A 21,955-nucleotide genomic window follows, 5' to 3' on the forward strand; every position below is an offset into this window, starting at 1 on the left:
TTCCTCACCCCTCTCTCCCCCCACAACCACGGCTCCAAGCTACACAGTGCTCAGCGAGGCTCTGCAGGGCTGATGGGAGAAATGGGAAGGGTGTTGGAGGCAAATCCAGGTGCTGCAAAGGCACAAGAAGTCTTTCTTGAGGCTGACAAGGAGGGTGACAACACACAGCTCATGGAGGACATGGTCTGCAGGTCATAGCTGAAGCAATTTTTAAGCTGAAGACCCACATGCTCTGCTGTCTTGGAGCATCCTGGTTATTAACAACTCTATCAAGTGAATGTAAAACACTCATTTTGGTGACATAGCAATTTGTACTACCATGGCACAAGTGTAAATCAATCCACAAGGCAAAGGCTATCAGATACTGATGTTCAAAGACAGCTGAAGATAGAAGTGAGCTAGTGATGTCAACTACAAGAAACATTTTATGTTTTCAAAAATTGTGGACTTGTACAAAGGCAATATCTGAGAAGTTTAAGGTTGAGGAGAGAACAGTGGAGTTGTCTTGCAACCTTAAGCTTTGTGTTTCTTAATTTATTCTCCTAAGCACTATTTTTAGGAGCAGACTGGAACACAGGAGTATTTTACAGATTAAATAGGAAGACTAATCATGGAACGTGACGGGCTTTGCGGACTTTCCACTTAAGAAATATTGAAGGATTTTTTTGGTGTTATTTCCGTTGCTATTTCATTTCTTGGCCCTTTTGAACCACTAAATCATAATGTATGCACCAAATCCAAATCTGAAGACCTTCTTCCATATTTGCATCTATTCAGGAACAAAAGTTATATTTTTATTGTAAACTTAATATTTTAAGTACTTCAATACTCTGTGCATCATTCCTACTACCTAGTTTGTATCTTAACAGTTCTATGAGCTACCATCTGGTTTTTAAATCCAATGTGTTTTTAAATCCAATGTGTCCTAAATCTAAATGTGTTCAGTGCAGCTTCCTTGGGGTTGTAATATTGCTGAAGAAGCTATTTAAACTCCCATTTATCCCAACTCAGAAAGCCCTAACTTGTGGGGTTAGCATGCTCTAAACAATTAATAGAGTGCATTACCTGAACTTCAAATCTGCCTTTACTAAATGCTAATCAGCTTGCGTTCAAGACGGTGTTGCAGCACAGTTCAGCTTCAGAGGAGGTTGCTCTGCAGAAATATAGCTGTTTTGTTTACATGTGTTATTGCCTGAATAACTGTACTGAAAGTACCAGCAGCACAGGCCTTTTTCTACATGGAGAGAAGGTTGCAGAAAAAGCTTTAAATTTTTGGCTTATGGGGTGAATGCTTTTACAGCTCATTTCCTTGGTAAATCTGCCCCTGCTTAATTTTAATGTCAACTCTGTAAACCCCATGTTTCAGCAGAGCAAGAATCCTTGACATGGTTAATGGTTTAGTGAATAGGTTTTAGCAGTCATTGCAAATGTAAACCTCCCTTTTATTCTTGTCTTTCTCCTTTCCCTCCCCCCACTCATAACTTTCATGGAAACTGTTTTTGCATAATGGCATCCTCAGGGGAAAGGTGTCAGAAGATAATAAGAAGATTTGGCAAAGTTACAAACTAAGAGGTATGCAGAGGATCTCAAGGGGATTCAGTCTGCAGCACTGCCAGAGAGATAGTGCGATAAATGCTTCCCTGATTACTGATTCATATGAGTCAATGGGGAATCAGACTTGTTTTTCTCACTTTTCTCGTTGGTAAAATGAAGTCCTCAGCCAGGACCTTACTTACAAGATAGGAGGGATGCTAGAACTACTGAGGCAGACCTGGGGCACGGGCAACCTTCCAAAGATAGGGAGGTCCAATTAAGCCTTTGTGTGTGGCACAAGTTAAAGATAAACTATGCATAAGCCAGAGATGAGTTTGGTGAGGACCTGATAGCCTCAGCAGCCAACTCCAGCGCTGAGCTTATGCTGGGCCTTTGGGAAGTCTGTCATGCTGCACGTACTACACATGTAGGGATGGGGCTTGGCACTATGGAGAGACATCTACACTTGCTTGTGTATGTGTCAGCAGGGTGTCTAAGGCTCCCTCAGAGTCAATTAAGTCACTGGCACATAAGAAGTAATTCTGCTCACATAGGCTTCAGCACTGTTGCCCCTTCATAAGGCATTTAAGATGCTCCCACCTAAGACATCAGCCCAAGGCGGACAGGATGACACAGGAGAAGCAGTTAGGACACAGGTGGTAGAAGAAATGCTAGAGTATCTGAAACAACACTAGATGCCTATGTTATATCCAATTACTCAGGCTCCTACTAGCTGGTCTACTGAAAAAAACCCAACTCCATTGAATACTCTGGGCATCCTTTGCCTGGCAGGGGAGGTTGAACTCCCACCACTCTGAGGGCAAGAGTTTGGTTAACATTATCCTCACAATCATGGGAACTCATCTGACTGCAGTAGCCTGCAGCCCCGTACTGTGCAGGGAAACTAAAATGAAATGCATTTTATATGGGGCCACAGTGCTTCCTTCAAGATTCTGGTGTAAAGATAATAATGACAAATCCTCAGTAGTTTAACAGTAGTCTAAGGGTAGTAATTATCTGTGCCTTGGATGGTTTTCTTTGTTTCAGTTGGAAGGCATATTTTAGTCTCATGCTATTGCTGATTTATCACGGTCCAATACAAGTACGCAGAAAAAAATAATGAACTTCTAAGTACAATGAGAAAAAAAAAAGATTTATTAAAAGCAGCATGAGATACAGACAGGCTCTTTAATTAGGTGAACTGCAGATGAGTGAAAAGTGTTTTTTCTAAAAAGGAATTATTAGATGCAAAAAATTGCAAGAGGAAAATAATACACTGGTTTTCCACCATTTTTAAAAAACTAGATCTTTTAGATTAAATAAGAATTACAGCCACATGGCACAGCACTGTCATCAGAAAAGTGTGTTTGCTACTATTTAAGAGACATAATTGCAGCTATTGGCTTTAACCCTCAGGCTTTTCAAGACAATAGCTACAGAAATCAATCTGGAAATGAAGTACAGGTTAAAAAGCTAGATACTGGTCAGAATGAGCTGATTATACAGTTTAGTATTTCATGACTGAACAAAACAAGTTCACTGAAAATGATTTACACAGTCCTGATGCTAACAGATCCTCTGGTTAGACAGACAACCTGCAAATAGAGTTGCTTGGAAATTTTCCATATCAATGGATATTTTTAATGGGAAATTCAGCTTTCTTCAGAAAAAATGAGAATCACTCACACTGGGAAAATCAAACGGCAATGAGTAGTTTCAATTGCACTGACCTAAATGGAGCTGAGCTAGAAAGCTTCTTTTCAGTTCAGTGCTTCAGAAGATGACATTGGCTTCCTAGCAGTGAGCTCATTGCTTAATGGTAGGTGTAGTTTGAGGGCCTAGTCCCTTCCATAATCTGTGTTTCCCAGAGAACCACAGCAGTTTTGGTATTTCTATCAACATGTCCATTTCCAAAGAGTTTAATAAACCAAAATAAAATTTTATTTTGTATAACAATAAATAATTTAATATCAGTTTTTAAAAAAAAGTCATCTGGGGACAAAACCAGAAGTTGAAACATTATAATCTTCTACAGGGTGAAAACTCTGAAATTTGTTCCTTGTGGCAAAAAAGCCACCATGATGTTGCCCCTCATCTCCTCGTTTAGGTTGGTGTGATTCAGACTCTGCTAAAAAAACATAGCTCTGCAGCCCTTGTATAGTTCTCTACAGATTTTAGCATGCACCACAACTTAAACGGCATTATTAAGACTCTTGTAGCAACACAGAGGCTGTTATAGCTGGGGTGATTAAGGTGGCTAGCCAGCTATGTAGTCATTGCATCCCTGTGAATCATTGCCTAATGCAAAGGACTAGGGTTGCTTTGGGGTTTTTTTTCAATGAGTTGTTAGTCAAGAAAAAGAAAAAACTTCATTCTCTCCTCTAGTCCTGTGACACGCAGAGCAGTAAGTGACAAATCTGAAGTTATCACTTGGCCTGGAGCTAAGCACAAGCAAACTAGGCAATCATATAGTGAGGCATAATTTGGGACATAAAACAGCTGTGACCCCACTGCCTCTATTAGACTTCAGGAAGCCAAGTTAGCTGCTGTGTTTGAAAGGCCAGAGGGCGCACAATCCAGCCAGCCCTGGGGTTGAAGAGCAGCAGTGTCCTCAGGGCTCCCCAGGGACCAGCCCCAGGAGTTCGGTCCCACTTTTGCCCCTCTGTCCTCTTTTCCCTTCTCTGTGGCAAGAGGCCAGTGCCTGGGCTTGTCCCAACACCTCATCCTACTGATAGGAAAAGGCAGTTTGCCTCCACTGACAAGAAACCTTGAACAAACCTGAGTGAAAGGTCTATGTTGTTGCAAAGGAGATGTGAGGAAGAATATCCTTAAAATGGAGGTGCTCAAATAAGACTCCTTTGCACAGCACCCTCTGTAGCATTGGAGCACTTATCATTTTGCTGACTCAAAGTGGGATGGTACACAGGCTTTCTTGTTGCAAAGAGCTTCCAGCTTGTTGGCTGAGATTGTCCACAGATGACTAGTCAGTTACCCTTGCACAGTCTAACTAACACTTAATTCCTTTCAGTCACAAATTATATGCTTCTACTTAACAATAGGAGATACCAGCCTCAAACTTTCCTCCCTAAAACCAAATTTAGCAAAGAGACATGCAAATGGGTCTCAGAAGAGTTGATTCAAGCCTCTGAAATAAATCCTTCTCATAACTGAGAATAAAGAGAGATCTGAAGAAAGTGTTATCCTTCTCCAGCTATGATAGTCATAGCAATGAATTTCCTAAATTTAGTTTATAAAGTCTTCGATATAGTATTGGGTTCTTCAGGTAAAATAACTGCTTTAGATGCCAGAGTCCATATTTTATATATAATTCCTGTACTGAAGAGATGTCATTGCCTCTTCTCGTGGTCCAGCAAATATATGCAGATCTTCTGCAGGTACCTTTGCCTGGAGGTGCCTTTTCTCCCACAGGATGGTATGTGTAAGGTCAATGAATGGGGCTATGGATGAGTGGAATGGCTTTATCCTTCCCTCCTTCCTGGCTGGCCCCAGTCCACAACTGACTGTGGTGGGCCGAACAAGGGTGTAACCACAGCTGCTTTGCCCTCCATTTTGGGCCACTTCCAGAGGTACCATAAATAGGCATTTCTGCCACAGTTGAGTCAAGTGAATTTGCTTATGTTTCTGTCACTGAGCAACAGGTATGATCAACTTTGCAGTGATCAGGACTGCTCAGTGGAATACTTGTAATAGTCCTTTAGGTCATATTATTAGGTATTATGTATTTAGACACCATGTCAGACATGTAAAAGGACTGTGCTTAGTAATCAGAAAGCAAATTGAGAGCAGAAGTTTAAAAAATGATCGTGCTGACATGATGTGAATGCTTTTGGCTGCACCCTGTGCTTTGGGTGCTTATCATGAGTGGAGTGCCGGTGCCTGGATGTGAGTCATCCAGCAAATATTGCAAATAACATGTTCAGTGTTGCCAGATTATAGGTCTAAGCAGAAGCATCCTTGAAATACATACCCACTGAAATGATTAACAGGTGCCCACTATAAACATGAATATTGAGTTCCAGAAACAGCCATCTAGTGTTCACCTCACTCCTGTGAGTGTTAAATATATTCCAGACTACTTTAATTGCTTCTCTAGCATCCTGCAGGGAGCTCAGTATTGTTTGTATACAGGAAAATAATCTCTATGTTTGTTCATGATTGTGTTTTAAGCAGCATGTTATTATTTCTGAGAGAATGATCAGTGACACAAAATTATAGTTTCCCTGCCTAGAATACCATCCCCTTCAAATAGGAGGCCAAGAACAATGGAGCCTCAGAGGATATTTATAATAGAGAAGGAAATACTATGAATACGCTAGACTGAAATCCATGCTTTTCACACCATTTCTATGTTCTGCCATAGGCTTCCTGAAGGCTGCTGCACAAATCACTTTGGACAATAATTTTCTCATTATTCAGGTGCCCAATTCTAAATGAAAATGAATTCAGCACCCAAATACTTTTCCATTTTTACTCGTAGTCCATTTGCATCTGCATTGCTTCTGTCAATAGGACTAACAGCAACGTTCTGATGACAGCAACGCTGAAAGCCTCTGAGCCCACTCCCTTACTCTATTGCTACTGCACTGCCAAGGATACTGCAGAAGAACAAGGACCAGAATAGATTTTAACATGAAATGTTAAAACAGATTTTAACGTGGAAAGACAGCATGAATTTGACTGGCTAACAATGTGAAAGGTTTTAAAGACAGTTACCAAGCTGTTCATTAAGAAATGCAGAAATGTCTTTTACAAAGAGAAGGCCATAGGGCAGATGATGTGAAGGGGCAAAAAATGCAGGGACAATGAACAAAGAATAGGCAGCATAACAGCAAACTCCTGTCATTTAACATCATCATATCCTGTCACCGCTTTTCAACTCAGGCCACTTTCCAGCTTACAGTTTGCATTCAAGGATTGAATATCTGTTGACCTAAGAGTTACGTTTCTCAGCTTCAGCACCGACTCTTAGTACAAATTTCATTATACCTGCCACCAAGGTCATTGGAAAAATGAGATGTAAGACCCATTTGCAACCATCCAACTTATTCAAATCTAGATCAGGTCACCTTCAGTTAACATAAATTGTGGGAAAAATCTCATTTACAACACCAATTAAAAGTGTTCAGAAGTTTTTATAGCTCTGAGTATGCAAGTTTGTGACAACCCAGGATCATGCAATTTCTGTTTCTCTCTCTCAGGAAATATAAGCCAAACGTACGGAAGTTAGCATTGGCGAAAGTGACTTTAAGATAATACCATGTCATCATTTTATTAAAAGGTCACTAAAAAAATCCAATTAAAAAGATAAGTGAAAAAATCCTAAGTGCAGTCAGACATTCAATATTCACCCCTCAGCAAGATTCAAAAAGAACATTCATGCTTTTAAATTTCTTTACTAATCAGTTTCTTCTCCTCCTTGGAAGAAAGTCAATATGTTCACTTTCAGAACTGAGCTGAAGGTCAAATGTTCTTTTCTTTTGACTATTAAAGCCACAGAGAGAAAATATTGCTTAAGAGTTGATCAAGATGCTATCTGTTTGAAGTGAACAGGTTTGAATTATATAGAATACTTGCATACATTTATGTATTTATATAATGTTGGCATGGGAATGTGGCAATACAGCTATACTTTTCACATCGCTAATTTTGCTGAAGTTAGTACCAGTGAAATGGTTTTCTGTGGCCAGAAAGTCTTAGAAATCATGATTGCTGATGGGCTATGCCTGGTTTTATCCTCCTACTGTACTGTCTCCCATGAAGGACTATGGCACAGCGAGGACTGTAAACAGGAGAATGTTATTGGGTTTTCACTCATCTAGCATTGAGGGCTGAGCGCTCTGAGCCATGCTGTCCATCATGAGAGCCACAGGAGAGGACTATGGGAAGAAAGGCGGCTGGGAGGGAACAAACCAAACCAAGCGAACAACAATTTCTGGTGTTTAGATGGATTTATGCCAGCATTGGGACAAAATGTGTAAAGCACAAAGGCTGGGCAAGGAACTTCAAAGAGGGCTGTCGGTCCATAGGAAGGTGCCAGTGGGAACATGATCAGGAAGACAGGCTGCACCTGCAGCCAGCTTCAGAAAGGCTGCAGCATAGCTACAGCCTTCAGCTTAGGACGAGCCTCCCTAAGGTAGCAAAGCAAGGCCAGCAAGGGCCAGGCACTCACATCTCCTGCTACAGCGCAGGCAGGGACGCTTCATATTCCAGTCAGGCTAATCTTTGAGTCCTACTATTTACCAAGATCACTAACCTTCTATACTCTTATCTTTCCAGCAATCTTGACACAGAAGAGCTCGGGGGTAAGTTCCTTTTTGGGCAAGAACATAATCTCTGCCTGCGGCAACCCTGTGCAAGCAATCATACCATGCAATATGATTTTTTTTTTTTCTGTTTAATCTTTGTAGCTCAAACAGAAAATAATTTCCATTGAAAGAACTCCTGGGAAAATGCAGATGGCTTGTAATCTTTTCATACTCTGCTATGTATTACATGCAGAAATTACTTTAAAAATACTTTCCTAATCAATACTTAATATTATCTGAGCTTCAAGATCGGTTCTGATGTAAAGACATATAGATAACTTTTATGTTATTTCCTTTTCACATGAGATTTTTTTTCTAGTTAGTTTATCACTTTCAGAGGAATGAATGCTTTGGCAATTTTGAAAGGGATTGTCATATTAGTATCCCACTGGAGGAAAGTTCATTACTTTCCTCCAACTTAAGCCAGTGAGAAGAGCAGTTCCACAAGTTCTATCATCCTTCATCACAAAAAAACTCCTGCAAGGCCTAGTATTTGGCCCAGTTACCCATTTCTGTACCCCATTCTGGGCTGTGAGTCATTTCCCCAAAACCCTGTTTATTCTCCAGCTGATCTTACAGCACCTGATTTAGGAGTGCTGCTTGCAGCAGAAAACAATTCACAGAAAATTTTTGCAAGTCCTCCCACAAAATGTCAAAAAAAAGTTATACTCGTCAAAACCAGCCTGTTTCTGAGGGAAAAAGTGTAGCCTGCTAAATTGTCCAATAATCAACAACACTGAAGACCTATAAAAGCTGGAAATACTGTCAAGTTGAATGCCAGCTCATCTACTCACCCACAGGGTGACTCTACCCATGACCAAGAACCTGGTGAGAGGCACCTCAGCCTGGGTCCTATAAATATATGAGACTCAACTGAAGTAAATTGGCCTGTGATGACTGCTTCTGGTTGAGCATCTGGCCAAAATTATATAAAACTGGCCAAGGAAGACAGGCAGTTTTGTTTCACAAGGGATTTACTGCTGTTGATGTTGCATTGGAGACTTACAGGTTTGCTCAGTACCTGACCCCACCAGCCACCTCAGGCTGGCCAGAGCGCTGAGGGGGGTGTCAACCTGCTACTGGCTCTGTTTACTGTCTGTTTTGATTTGATATGGGTTGCTTCAGCTACCTTTTAAATCTTTCACAGGTTTCCATTAGGGTGTTTCTCATCTGTAAATCTGGTACTGAGTTTATTCAACATATGTTTAAGCTAGTGATTTCACAGCTCTTTTTCAGTTATCTCAGTCCTCCTCAGAAACGAAGCTTCACTTCCAGGATCCTAATTCACAATATGTTTTCATTCTACATCATTTCATTCGACCTCTCAGCAATACCAGCTTATGTCATAGTGTTCTTGAAACCTTATGCTTTCATGACTCCCCTGAGAAGCTCACACTGACCTTTTAAAAGCCTCATAGTATTGCTATTTATTATTTCAAAAAGCTCCTATCAAATCTTGTTCTTCCTGTCTGCTATTTAGATGTTGTTTTTCATGTTCCTCCAGGTGATCTGATGTCTAAATGCCTTGCCTAACGCAGTCTCTAGCTTTAACAAAATTTTCTTTAATTCTTTCTCACACTCTCTCCTACCTGTGCCTCCCTCTGTTATATTTTGCTGCACTGACCAAACAGGAACTCAGGTCATGATTTCCCAGGGTTCCCTCCTCATTTGCTGTAATCCCTCTGACTGAATTATGCCCCCTAATTTTACATCAGTTCTTTCTGTTAAAATGTCCTTTGCTTTGAGCAGCTATGCAAGGATATCCTGCAACTTATTTCCATGACTTCTGTTAAAAGCGTTTTGTATGCATCATATTTGTTGAAAATATACTTACGTTACCTGGGACTAGAAGCTTATCTGGTCAGCTCATGGTGTCTTTGCTTCTCAGAGAGAAACAACAGGTCTCAGCTGACCCCCAACTCACAACAGCCCCCACTTGTTCTTATCTCCTCTAAGGACTTTATCAGTGTTATTCATTTTTGTATCAATATAATGAGATTTACTATATACATACACATGAAAACTTCATCTCTTGCTAGTAACAGTGAAGTATACTATTGAACTGAAAATCCAGTTTTGAAAGAAAATGCAGATATTTTGAAAGTAGGTCTCTTTCAGCTCTCAAAGTGGTATTTTAAATTTTTGTTAATTTGGCAACTCATTTAATGAAAGAAAATGTTTTGAAACACATATTTTGGTACCTTAAGTACTCCAGGAACGATTTTGAGGGAAATAATACAAAATCTAAAAATAAAATTATCCCTTTCATTGTAACTCCTATTCGTTTCATATATTTAGATAGTTAATAATATCATAACCAAATTCATACTTGATAACATTGATATTTAATTGAAATATTGATTTTTCAGGTCATGAATAGGTGATGTGGGTTTTCTTCTTCTTCTAGAATATTTTTCCCAGCACTTAGGAGAGTATGAAAATGTTCTATCTGTCTTGGAAGAGTTAAACATAGCCATACTGAAGGCAATGGACAAAACAAAGAAAGTAAGTAAAAATTGTGGCATTTTCTTTACATTGTATGTTTTGTTTATTTGAACATGTATCCAGTGTTTCTATTATCTAGATAAAGTTACTAATTCATATTTAAGTTCTTCCATGTATATATATTTGAGGCAAAGGTCCAGCAAGAAAAGGCCTGTCAAAGTGGTTGAGTATCAAACCTGTAAAGCTTTATCTGCAGAGTATTACAGTTTGGATATAACCAAAATTCTCTTTGCGAATGATCTGAAGAAGGTTCTTCATATTGTCTTACCAAGACTGGGTTCCATGTCCCATGCCAAATATGGGTATTATCGGCATATCAGCATTTGAAAATAGACCAAATTTGGAAAAATAATCCAAATTTTTGAAGTAGAAAACGTGTTAGTAAAAGGTGCTAATGACTTAAACTATATTAATGGCTACCATTACATTAGGTAGGCAAGAGTCATCTGGAGTCATACTGGGGGGGCTGTATTTGTTGTTGTTAAATGTAGATTGCAGAATAGTTTAAAAAGATTTAAAAGGACTGTAATATTTCTCTGTGTTCCCTGAAGCTGAACCCCTGTACTTTTATGATTATAAAACCTTGCTGTAGGCAGAGGCTGTGCGTCCCTGCTACTTAGTCCCGAACTATAACTGGCCAATGTAAATCACTCAAGTATTTCTGATAGTAACAACAAAAGACATAGAAAGTTGGGTTGAGTGAAACATCCTGACCGAAACCAAGATTTTATTTCATTTTCAGGCATTTTAAACCAAAACAGCACTCACAGAGTCAGCAAAGAGGTGTTAGGGCTGTTGCCCACCAGCACAGTGAGGGGGCCTTCACCCCAGAGGGAGGAGATGTTTCTCAGGAGAAGCTTGGTTTTTCCATCTGTCCATCTGACAGGGGATGTAGCCATGCTGCAGGACATTATAGGTGGCTGATCCATTTGGCACCCAATTCAGTATGGTCATACCTGCTTCTGTGTCCATACCTGCTCATTCATACCACATCCCAGCTCGATGTCTGATAAAAAGTGCATCAAGACATTAGGTAATATTCTCCTTTTCCCTGGCTCAACAGTTAAATATTCTGTGCAAGGTGGAAAAGCTTCAAAAAGTGAGGGAAGCACAAACCAGGGAAACGAGTGAACTTAGATGCTCCAAACCCAACCCCAGACCTACGCCACAAGGCTATTCACTGGAAGGCAAGCCAACAACAGAAATTTCAGCCAAAAAAAATTCAGTGAGATCCCATGCGGGGAAAAACCCTTGTTCTTTTCAGTCGATTGATGGATATATCAATGGGAAAAACCTGGGTTTTTTCAGTTGATGAATGGAGAGGTCAATGGGGAGAAAGATATGCTTCTTTAGAAAAGCTGTTATCTTTGGCATTTGTGTGTTTGCAAGAATGTAGTACTCATACATTTTACATGAACTGCCAAAATAAAAACCTGAAAGTGTACCTTATTTATTCAAAGATTGAGCCAGTAAGCTGAATGTCTCTCCATTCATGCTGTGCATCTTCCACTCCTAATGAACTGAATGTGCGCTGGTTCACTGCCTCGTTGGGCTGGACGCTGAAAAGCAACAGACTAGTTTATTCTAGCCCAGCATAATTTTTAAAAAAATTAGTCATGTGTATAAACTACTGCAAAAGCACAGGACGTGTCATCTGATAACTACTGGAAGTAAATAGAACACGGCATTTAAGAATTACTTCAGAATTTAATTACAGAGGAGGAGTCCCAGTAGGCTAATCAGAGTTGTAAGAAGGAAACACTGGCCTGACTAGAAAATGGATAAGAAAGTCTGGAGTATTAATAACTCTTTCATCTGCCTGCTTGAAGAAACCATCTAAAAACACCCACACACTACAATTTCTTTGAATATTTCTCTCTTTCAGGGATATCCCAAGTGATTATTTGTTAGAGGTGGCAGAACTAGAGCAAGGCTAACACTGGAAAAAATACTCTTAATTCCAATTAGTAGACACAGTGTGTGAACAGAGTCAAACAAAAAATGTGTCCTCAAATATTCTAAAATAGAGCTTTCTGCCAAGGATATGCCCAGCAACTACAGCTCTGCATGGAAATTAAATTCTCAATTCAAAGTTGGGATTATTCACAACAGTAACTTGGTTTCCAGGAAACAGGTAATGTGACCTGACTACCTGACAAATCATTGGAGTACAGATAATAAAATTTCCATCTTAAATAGTCCAAGCTTTTACTGACGTCTAAAATCTGGAATATATCCACCTAAAATCAGAGCTGAGGTGGAGCAAAAGCTAGTTAGCCTATTGAGATAGCATGGATAAATTATATTTATCACCAGTGATGCACACTAGATGTGATGTGGCTCCCAACTTGAGTTGGCTCTGCAGCTCAAACAAGCAGGTATGCAGAAATGGGTGGTCTGGTTATGAATGGCCATTGGCATGTATGCAGAGGAAGGCTTGGGCTTCCCCTCCTAGTGCAAAATTAAACTTTGTAATTGCTCTGCTCTTGTGGCCACCTAGTCTCTTAAATAGTCACTGAGTAACGGGAGCATTTATTACAATCTTCTACACCATCATCTAGTTGGAAAAATTCATATATAGAAAAAATCCCAGAAATAAAGACCTACACTTTGAGAGCTAAAAAGACATGCTGCATCTACAGCAGCTGAGTCAGTTTCCAACAACCAGGACCAAATTTCCAAGGACTAAATTCTCCTATTAAAAACCAAAAGTAAAGACTTCGGAGATTGAAGCTGACCTCCACCCTGCAGAGCATGGGGCTGACCATGGACCTCAGTTGTCAGAGTTGCTGTGAGCTTTCCGTCCCCTCTGACTTTTCGTGGATTGGAGAAAGCTCAGTGCCTCTGTCAATCTCTGCTAAACTTTCCCAGAGTGCATGACACTTCAGGCAGGCAGCTCATGCAGTCTTAAATATTTGGGTGAAGGGGGGAGAGGAGCACCTTGCTAGTTCATTCATTTTATTTATCCAGTTTAGACTCAGATAAACAATCACCGCTCAGTCCTTCCTATAGAAAATCCCTGCTTTCCAACCAATTCATGTTGCCTGTATTCAGTAGGTACTTTGCACGAGAGGCAGCTGTGGAATTGGAGCCCTAGAAAAAATGTTCAGCTTCAGTTTCCAAGGAAACCCCGGAGAAGGAAGATGTGTCAGTCTTCAATGAAAAACTGAACAGTGCGTCAGAATGTCTGAAAAATCTAAATACTTAATCTATAAACCCTCCTTATTCCAGATATAAACAGAAGTAGAAATTTTAAAAACCCTAAATGTAGTTTCATGTGCTTTACTTTTTGGTGTACATTAATCTAAGTTTGATAACAGCAAAGTGTGTGGCATCATTTGACTCATATCTGTATATCTAGTACCAAAGTGAGCACCAAGTAGCTTTTGCACATGAAATAGTTTTGACCCTTTATGTTGTCTTGTTTCAGTTTTGAAAATCACAAATGCATTAATGAACAAATACTTTCTGTTTTGTTTACAAATATTCCCAACCTGTTCAGCTTTTAGTCAGAAAGATCCCTCATCACAAGCAACCGGAGATTGGCTTAGCTATGGACTCCTGGATTTAAATCAAGATCAACCAAATTGTCCCCATCGCTCTAAATTATTTCCATGTGTAGATATTTTAACCCAACAGATTAGCAGATAACTGGCTCCTGCAAGTTAATTGCAGCATAATTTCTGTGTACGTTATTGCCCCCTGTGGTTTGAAAGCATTGTCAACACAGCTTTCCTGAACTGAGCTTTTCTCCAGCCTTGCTGTCCTGTGCAGTCTGAAAGTGAAAATAGAGTCATCTACAGGAGAAAAGGATCCAGTGTGTTAGCAGGTTCAAGAAACTTTGAAACCAGACTTCCTTTCACTGTTCTGGGGCCAGATCCCTCCAGCCTATTCAAACTAAATAGCACCGGGGAAGAGAGGAAGCCTCAGTGGTGTAGGAATGGTTCATGCTCTGTCACTTGAAGGGAAGCTGCTATGCTAAAAATGCAGAGAAATGGACATAGCAAGGAACACCTTCCAGCAGGGCAAAGGCTGAGTTGCACTGGCAAGCAACATGCAATACAAAAGACATCTTGCCAAAGGATGCTGGGGAAGCTACAGCCCTTCTGTTTCAGTACTGGTCTCTTGTGTTTTATCCTTACACGAGGAAGGGAAACACATATCTGAGGATTTTTAGAGGGACTTATGGCATTTGATAGTTGATCATTTCTCTCCTTAGGATGGAGAGTCTGCATGAGTTGCTTATACAGGAGTGGTGAGGACAGATTATTCAGTGGTGTCAGTTGTTTTTTTCTAGTACCTGTGACATTGATATTTCTCTGATCAAAGTACAAGCTGGGAAAGTTCTGTTTATCTCATTTCTTCTACAGCTTATATACAGGAAGCATTAAAAATTAAAGACTCAGCAGAACTTTACAAATGCATTGGAGGGCTTGTTTCTTTAAGCCTTTTTTCTCTGACATCTTTTCTAGCAAAACACAGGCACATATTTAAATCTTATATTTTATTACCCAAATAAACATAAGTTTTTCAGCAAGCTGCATTTTTATTACATTCTGTAGCTGGCAGTCACATATAAATACAATGAAGAGAAACTTTGCAACCCACAGCACAGAAAATAAAATCTGTCGCTGAGTAATGATGTAGATAGACAAAACTAGACCATTTTTTTAAGGTGCTTGACATCGTGGTTCCATTGACTTATGAATACTGAAAAGCAGAAACTTACAGACTAAAGAACATATTATCCTCAATTTACCAAGCCATAAAATTGTTGCTATTTTTCAGCTATTTGGTAAGAACGAGTTTTGCTCTATCATTTTTATTTCTGGCATTGCTACAGTTTATTGTAAATGCAACCTGCTGGTGATTGTGAACTATTCTGTACTCAGTAAACTAGCAAAAGCTCATTTAATCACCAGAAATTTAATTTTCATATGAAATGAAGTTGGAAATATAGAAGTATTCAGGGGTTTAAACAATATTTTAGAAAACCTGGGGTATTCAAGGATGTCCAAGATGTCTGCACAGGGACAAATAGCACAGAGGACCTCCAGAAGACCCAGGGGCAGGAGGAGACCCCCTTCTGGGGCAGCAGCTGGAAACCAGGTGGGTCTCTGTAGGACACCAGACTCCAGTTCTTGAATAGCTCTGAGGTCTCTGAAGGGAATTTGCCAGAGGAACTGTCCCACAGAAGATCTGGTGATGGCTTACCCTGATCCAACTGTAACTTTTATCAGTCATAACACCCATTTGAAGTCCACTTTTTTTTCACCAGCTGACGAGTACTCTCCTCTCTTCCTGCCTTTACTTTTGCCAACAGCATGGGTCATTTTCCAGCCAGGACTGATCCCCATGTGTCCCCTCTGGCACTGGCACCCACACAGTGAAGGCTGGCAGCAGAGGCTTGGGAGGAAGCAGGGACCATTTCAGATGATTTTAAACCCCCGGCTCCCTAAGGGCAGTTTAGGCTGCAGCATTAGGGAAAGTCTAACCACAGCTGGCTGGTGGCTGCGTGACTGTGCCAGGGGGATTTCAGGATGGGACATGCTCCCTGCTTCATGAGTTCAGTGACTGTTGGCTTGAGCCTCACCAAGCCCATTACTCTGTCACAGAGCTGACAACGGTCTTGACGTGCAGTGTACCAGCTCTTAACTTTCTGGAGTAACAACTAAAATTCAGAATTTTTGAATTAGCACATCAGTGAAATGGTGGGAACTGGGAATCACTGAGAGCAAGTGAGCCCGGCAGAGACGCTTCCTCGGGAGAGTGGCACTAGATGCCCATGTAGTTGTTTCTTTGTCCTTGCAAATGGAGGCCACCTTGTGCGCTGTCTTAAAAGTGACTTAAGACCACTATACCTCTTGTAAAATTGATCTGACCTCCAGCAACAAAGAGCTCCATGTCTAAGCTGTTTCTTAGGTTATATTAGTTATATTTATTAGATCATATATTTTAATTTCAAAAGGAAATAGTGCAATAGATTTTTTTTTTTAAGTAAACTGAAACTGGTTTTTATAGTTAACAGTGTTTTTAAGATTAAACTTTATGCAGTGAGTAAGAGTGGAGCTTGACCTTATATAACTTCATATTTGCAGTTCAAATCCAATAACTACAACACTACAGCAACCTCCTGGATGGACTTGGGTAGAACTTTTGAACAGCCAATAGAAAACATTTATGAACAGCAAAATGAGAAATTAAAATCTCAAGTAAAGGGAAGATCAAAATAACCAAGAAGGACTGTCAGCACAGCAGGAAATTGTTTAAACAGATATTGAAGACCTCCCCTTATTCTCGTCTTCTGTGTCATCTTTTCATCATGCTTATTTCATTGTCCTTATTCCATTTCTTTACATCTCTTCTTCCTCAAAAGGACAGCAAGATCTTTCTTCCCTAGATGAAAGCCAGAAAGTGCTTTGACTAGAATAGCTAATGTACACATTTTCAAAACCGAACCAAGAGAGAGATGACCTCTGAGTGCACACTCCTCCAGTAAATATAGAAGTGCAGTTCTTTTGGAGATAAAAGCACTGCAGACTTCCATGGAAAGGAATGGCAGGCAAACATAGCAAACGAGGGAAGGGACACTGCAAATTTCTCCTTTTCAAACTCTAAAGTCTCATATTCTTTGCTTTGGAGGGACTTTCTTCCCTTCTTTGCAGCTACTTTATGATGGATACCAAATGATCTGTCTGTGATACCTGGGTACCAGCCTCAGTGAACTAGCAAACACCACTTATGCAGCAGTAACCAAGACTGGTTTATACCCAGCATTTAAATATGCAGAACATAAACATACTAAGTTTAGGATGGAAATGAAAGACAGATCTTATTCAATAGAGCAATCAAGTTCTGCAATAGCCTTCAAAGCATTTGGGGGCAAAAAAACCTAACTTTTTTACATGTTGCTTGCAGAAACATAGAAAGGGGAGTGAGTAGTGTACAACAGCAAGATTGTTTCACACATGGTGTGAATTTTGGGGTTGTCTTGTGAAGGAACAGGAGTTGGACCTGACGATCCTTTCGGGTTCCTTCCAGCTCAGGACATTCTATGATTCTAGGAAGATGCTGGATTCAGTGACTGACACAGCATGTCCAATTCTTTGCTCCTATGAAATTTTTCATTTTTCTGCTTTGCTCAATAAAAACCCAAAGCCAAGTGAAGCCAGTGCAGCCTTGTTATTACTGGAGAACTTCTTGAATAGCCTAAAAATAGGAGCCAAAGTAAGAAAGAAGATCATAGGAGCTGAAAGACTAACACAGGGACATGCAATTTAGTTACTGATGGTGCATTTATAGTAATTATGTAAATCACTGCACTCTGGAGGGATGATACCCGTTATAAACCAGAATACCTAGATTTTTTTAATTGCATATTTGAGTAATAGTAAGAAAGAGCAGCAATTACATAAATTATATTGCAAAACCAAATAACTAAAAAAAAAAGCTAGACAAGCATATATCAACAATAGTGTTCCATAACTGACATTCTGTTTGAGCAAAAATGAAGTTTTAAATGTTTTGTTTGTTTTCTCAAAATCTGTGTTGGCACCAATTTTTGCACATGATTAGAATTTATTAACAGTTTCCACAGAACCTAGTCTTGTTCTTTTTGAAATTGCACTTTTTACAAAAGCACCTCTTGCAGAATGAATATAACAAATAGCTGCTGCCAAAGAATAACTTCAGGCAGGTATTACTCAGTTTATCCTGATTATTAATTTTCATGCATTGGCTTTGAATCCAGTTCATTTGTTCCTTGCATTCATCACTAAGTTTTTTCTGGTCTGAATCAGTCTAAAATATCATAGCCATCTCCCATCTTGATGTTTTAAAATGGACTAAATATATCAACAAAAAGGAGTTATGGAATTTATTACTCCTAATAAAGAAATAGAAATTTGTTCAGGATGAAAATTACATAAAACACTGAAGGCTCACAGATGAAGGTCAAGACATAAAGAGCAGCAGTGATACATACTGCAGCATGCAATGGTTAATATTTAATACTGTAAGCCAACTGAAAAAAATGTTGCAATCTAATGTATTTCTTAGCTGTACAGAGTTAATCCTTCCTGTATATTTGATTGCCTCAGGCTGTCTTTTAATGACAGTTAATTCTATTGGACTAGTTTAATTTGACATATATTGTATCTCCTTCCATTACAGTGAGTTGAGGTTTTGATTCTCCTAATTATTTAGATGTAAGATACTGATTAAAAGATCATAGATAAAGAAGAGGGTTTTGCAAAGAGTACTTTCTGAATTCCTCATCAGAAAACATCCTTTCAGAATATTTATTATCCAGCTAGACAAGCAAACCACAGACTCAGGATTTGTCTTTCTCGCATTACTGGTGTGTTTTCACATCCTATCAGCTCTCTTCAGGTACCTTCAGTTGTTAGGCACCACTTGCATGGATGTCATAAGTTAATACTATGGAAGGGAATGAGGGTTGAAAGATTTGCTGTAAATTCATGCTTTTCACAGAGGAGACAAAGGGAAACACAGAGCCAGAAAACCATTGAAAGATGTGGCTGCATACAGATTAGGCATTACGAGCCCTGCACTGCCAGTGCCCAGCCTCAAGAACACAAAATTTAATGGAGAAAAAACCCATCCTACTCTTCTGGGCAGATGTTGGCTATGTTGCGGCAAAAAAAGATGCATTAATTTTGGGGCCAAAAGAAGAGCAAAAGAAGATCCTTTTAGTCAAACAATAGTTCAATTTCTCATTGTAAGAAAAACGTAGTAATAATTTCAAAATTTCATACCTACTGTTCATTCAAAGAAATGACAGGTATGGTGCCACTCCCACCTCCATTTCTCACGGGAGTTTCATTCAGCTCTAATATCAGACCAAACATACCCTTCGAAAATATTACAATGTTCATTATTAGATCTGTGAAATGAGAGATGATTCTAAAGCAATTGTTGAAGAAAGTCATAATGACTGGACTTTCTTGAAGGAAATCTGAAGAGTTGTTGAAGGTTTTTCAGTATGAAATAGAAAAAAAAGTGGAGTTAAGCAGATGTCTTCAGTGCATTTTTCTGTTGTTTACATTTCAAAGCTTTATCAAGTTAAAATTTTGGTGCAAATTTTTCAACAGTCCTTTTTTAGTAGTCAGAAGTCAACGAAGTGATAAAAAATAGTAATGTCAAAATATCAGAGCAATAAATGGGCTTGTTAATAAGCTCCAGATGCACTAAGCTTTTAAGGACTATTTGCAGGCATAGTTGTTTCTCATATTCTACTTTTTGTAGCTAAAATAGCTTTAAAACTTGTTAAATGCAGCCCGTAAATTCCTAAAAAGAACCATCTGGAACATTTTTTCTTTTGACCATGGATGACTTGACTTAAACGTCTTGGTTGGGTTGTTTTTTTATCATTCCCTAATTTCTGAGAGACTTGCCAGTGGTTAGAACTGGAGTCTGGATCCTTTTTGCATAAATCCGGGTACTCAACTGTTCATCCATAAACTCAGCTGAAGAGAGGAATGCTGGTGCCAGTGCTAAATATATCACCAGTTGCACCTGGCTACAAGGCAGAGAGGGGCCTATGAATAAATAGCTATTTTTATCTAGGGACATTATTACATGAGGTTTTGGATTTTCATTTCATAGGATTTTCTATCTATAAAATTTATTTAAGATCATGACTATTAGTGCGAGTCAAGTCAAATGCAGTTAAATTAGAAAAGCTGCAAGGAATGAGTTCCGAGCAGTCGTGCAAGGATATTCCAGGGATTCATCCCTTTCCTCTGGGAAAGACTTTGATCTTTTTTGTGGAAGTCTTATACCTACTGGGTCAGAAAGAGGCAATGCTCAAATTTTTGCTGGTAGCAGAGAAGATATGTTAATAAAAAAAAAAAAATAAATAAAAAAAAAGCCCTTCATTAAGTTAATATCCGTACCTTTATACATAATAGTGTATAGAAATAACTTCAGAGCAGAAAAAGAAACATTTAACCTAGCCATTCTTCTCCTGCCAATACCTATCAAAACCACCAACAGCTTTGATGTTTTCCTCGTATTCTTACAACCTTCTCCCAGGAGCAATGGCATTACACATATCCCTGCTACCTGCTGATATAGAACACGGCCAAAACACAGTTTCTTGTCTCTAAGTTACACGGCGCACTTAATAGCTGTTAAATAGGAGTTACTTTTTAATCCATACATTAAGTTTTTACACACTATTACTGCAATAAGAGTATATTTCTTCTTCAGTAATCCCAGCAAGGGGGAGTGATAGACCTTTGTGCTGTTCTGATGGACGCTATTACAAATGTGTGTCAATATAATCACTCATGACTGCCTATTTTATTTCATTGCTTTTATGGCAGCTCTGCAAGTGGTTAGTAGAGGCTGACACTGTTCCAGTTCTCTAGGTGGAATTTAAACATGTAATTTATTTGAAATATAATACTTTGATAATACTTTGATAAACTGAATCTATTTAATTGTTTGGCATGTTATGACTTTGCTCACTCTTACAGCAAGGATGCTGTAAAAGCTGTAAAAGATGTAAAAGTCAACACAGTGGGTATCTCTGGATCTGGCTTCTGTTGAAATTATGATTTTATTCTGACTCTGTTCTGACTCTGCCTTACAGTCTGAAGAATTAGGTTTAGTAATTGAAATTAATACGGTTTGAATTCTTTTTCATTTTAGTACAGTTATTCTGATTAATTTAATATCCTCAATTTAAATTTGTAACCCAGGGCGTTGTTCCACTAATGTAGGATCTAAACACGCAGGGCGGGAGACATTCTGTGATGAAGGGAATTTTAAATAGCTTATTCCTTACTGAGTTTTACTCAATCATAACTACCTTTCAATAGCTGGGGGGGGATTTTCTGTAAAGATAAACATAAATAATTTTTACAAAATTATTTTGATATGACATACAAAATAAGACATAAAATTGCAAAGTAATATAACAGTAATAAATAACTATTATAAGTAATGTTACAAATAAAATAAAGTACAAATAAATAAGTTATTAAGTGTTGTATAACATAAAACTACTGTATAGCAAAAGAGCAATATAGAAAGGAGAGGCCAAGGGGACCAGGTTTGTTCAGTGTGGAGAAGAGGCTGAGGGAAGATGTAATTCAACTGTCTAAAGAAGGGTTATAGAGAAGACAAAACAACACTGTCTTTTCCAGGGGTGCATAGCAAAAGCACAAGAGGCAATGGCTAGTTTGCGGAAGGGAAAATGCTGACTAGATGTACAGAAAATACTGTGCACAGAGAGGGTGGTGCAACAGTGGACTACAGAGATGGTGTAATCTCCATCCTTGGAGATGTTCCAAACCCAGCTGACATTCCCCAGGGCAGCCTGAACTAGCTCTGAAGTTGGCCCTGCTGTGAACAGAGGGTTGGACTAGATGACAGCCAGACATCCTTTCCCACTACGTTTGTGGAGCTTTTGCCTAAGCTCCCACCCCTTTTGAGAGATTTCAGAGTTATTTTTTGTCCCAGGCAAGTTTAGTTTGCTTGCTCCAAGTAAGTGAACACAGGTACCTCCCTCCTGCCCCATCTCAAGGAGCTGCTTTTCGGATGAGTGGGTCAGCATGGTGTCA

The 21,955-nt window shown here is 39.2% G+C and overlaps 1 protein-coding gene across 1 annotated transcript in view; it reads left to right on the top strand.

Annotated features, from left to right (window-relative positions):
* Positions 1–21,955, top strand: part of NECAB1 (N-terminal EF-hand calcium binding protein 1) — an 81,374-nt gene that overhangs the window by 30,201 nt on the left and 29,218 nt on the right. The window contains exons 4-5 of the mRNA XM_075085369.1: positions 7,831–7,856; positions 10,267–10,364. Of these exons, the coding sequence (XP_074941470.1) occupies positions 7,831–7,856; positions 10,267–10,364 (124 nt within the window). The remainder of the gene's footprint in view (positions 1–7,830; positions 7,857–10,266; positions 10,365–21,955) is intronic.

Source organism: Phalacrocorax aristotelis, chromosome 2 (genome assembly GCF_949628215.1).
Source record: "Phalacrocorax aristotelis chromosome 2, bGulAri2.1, whole genome shotgun sequence".
In the NCBI taxonomy this organism is placed as follows: Eukaryota; Metazoa; Chordata; class Aves; order Suliformes; family Phalacrocoracidae; genus Phalacrocorax; species Phalacrocorax aristotelis.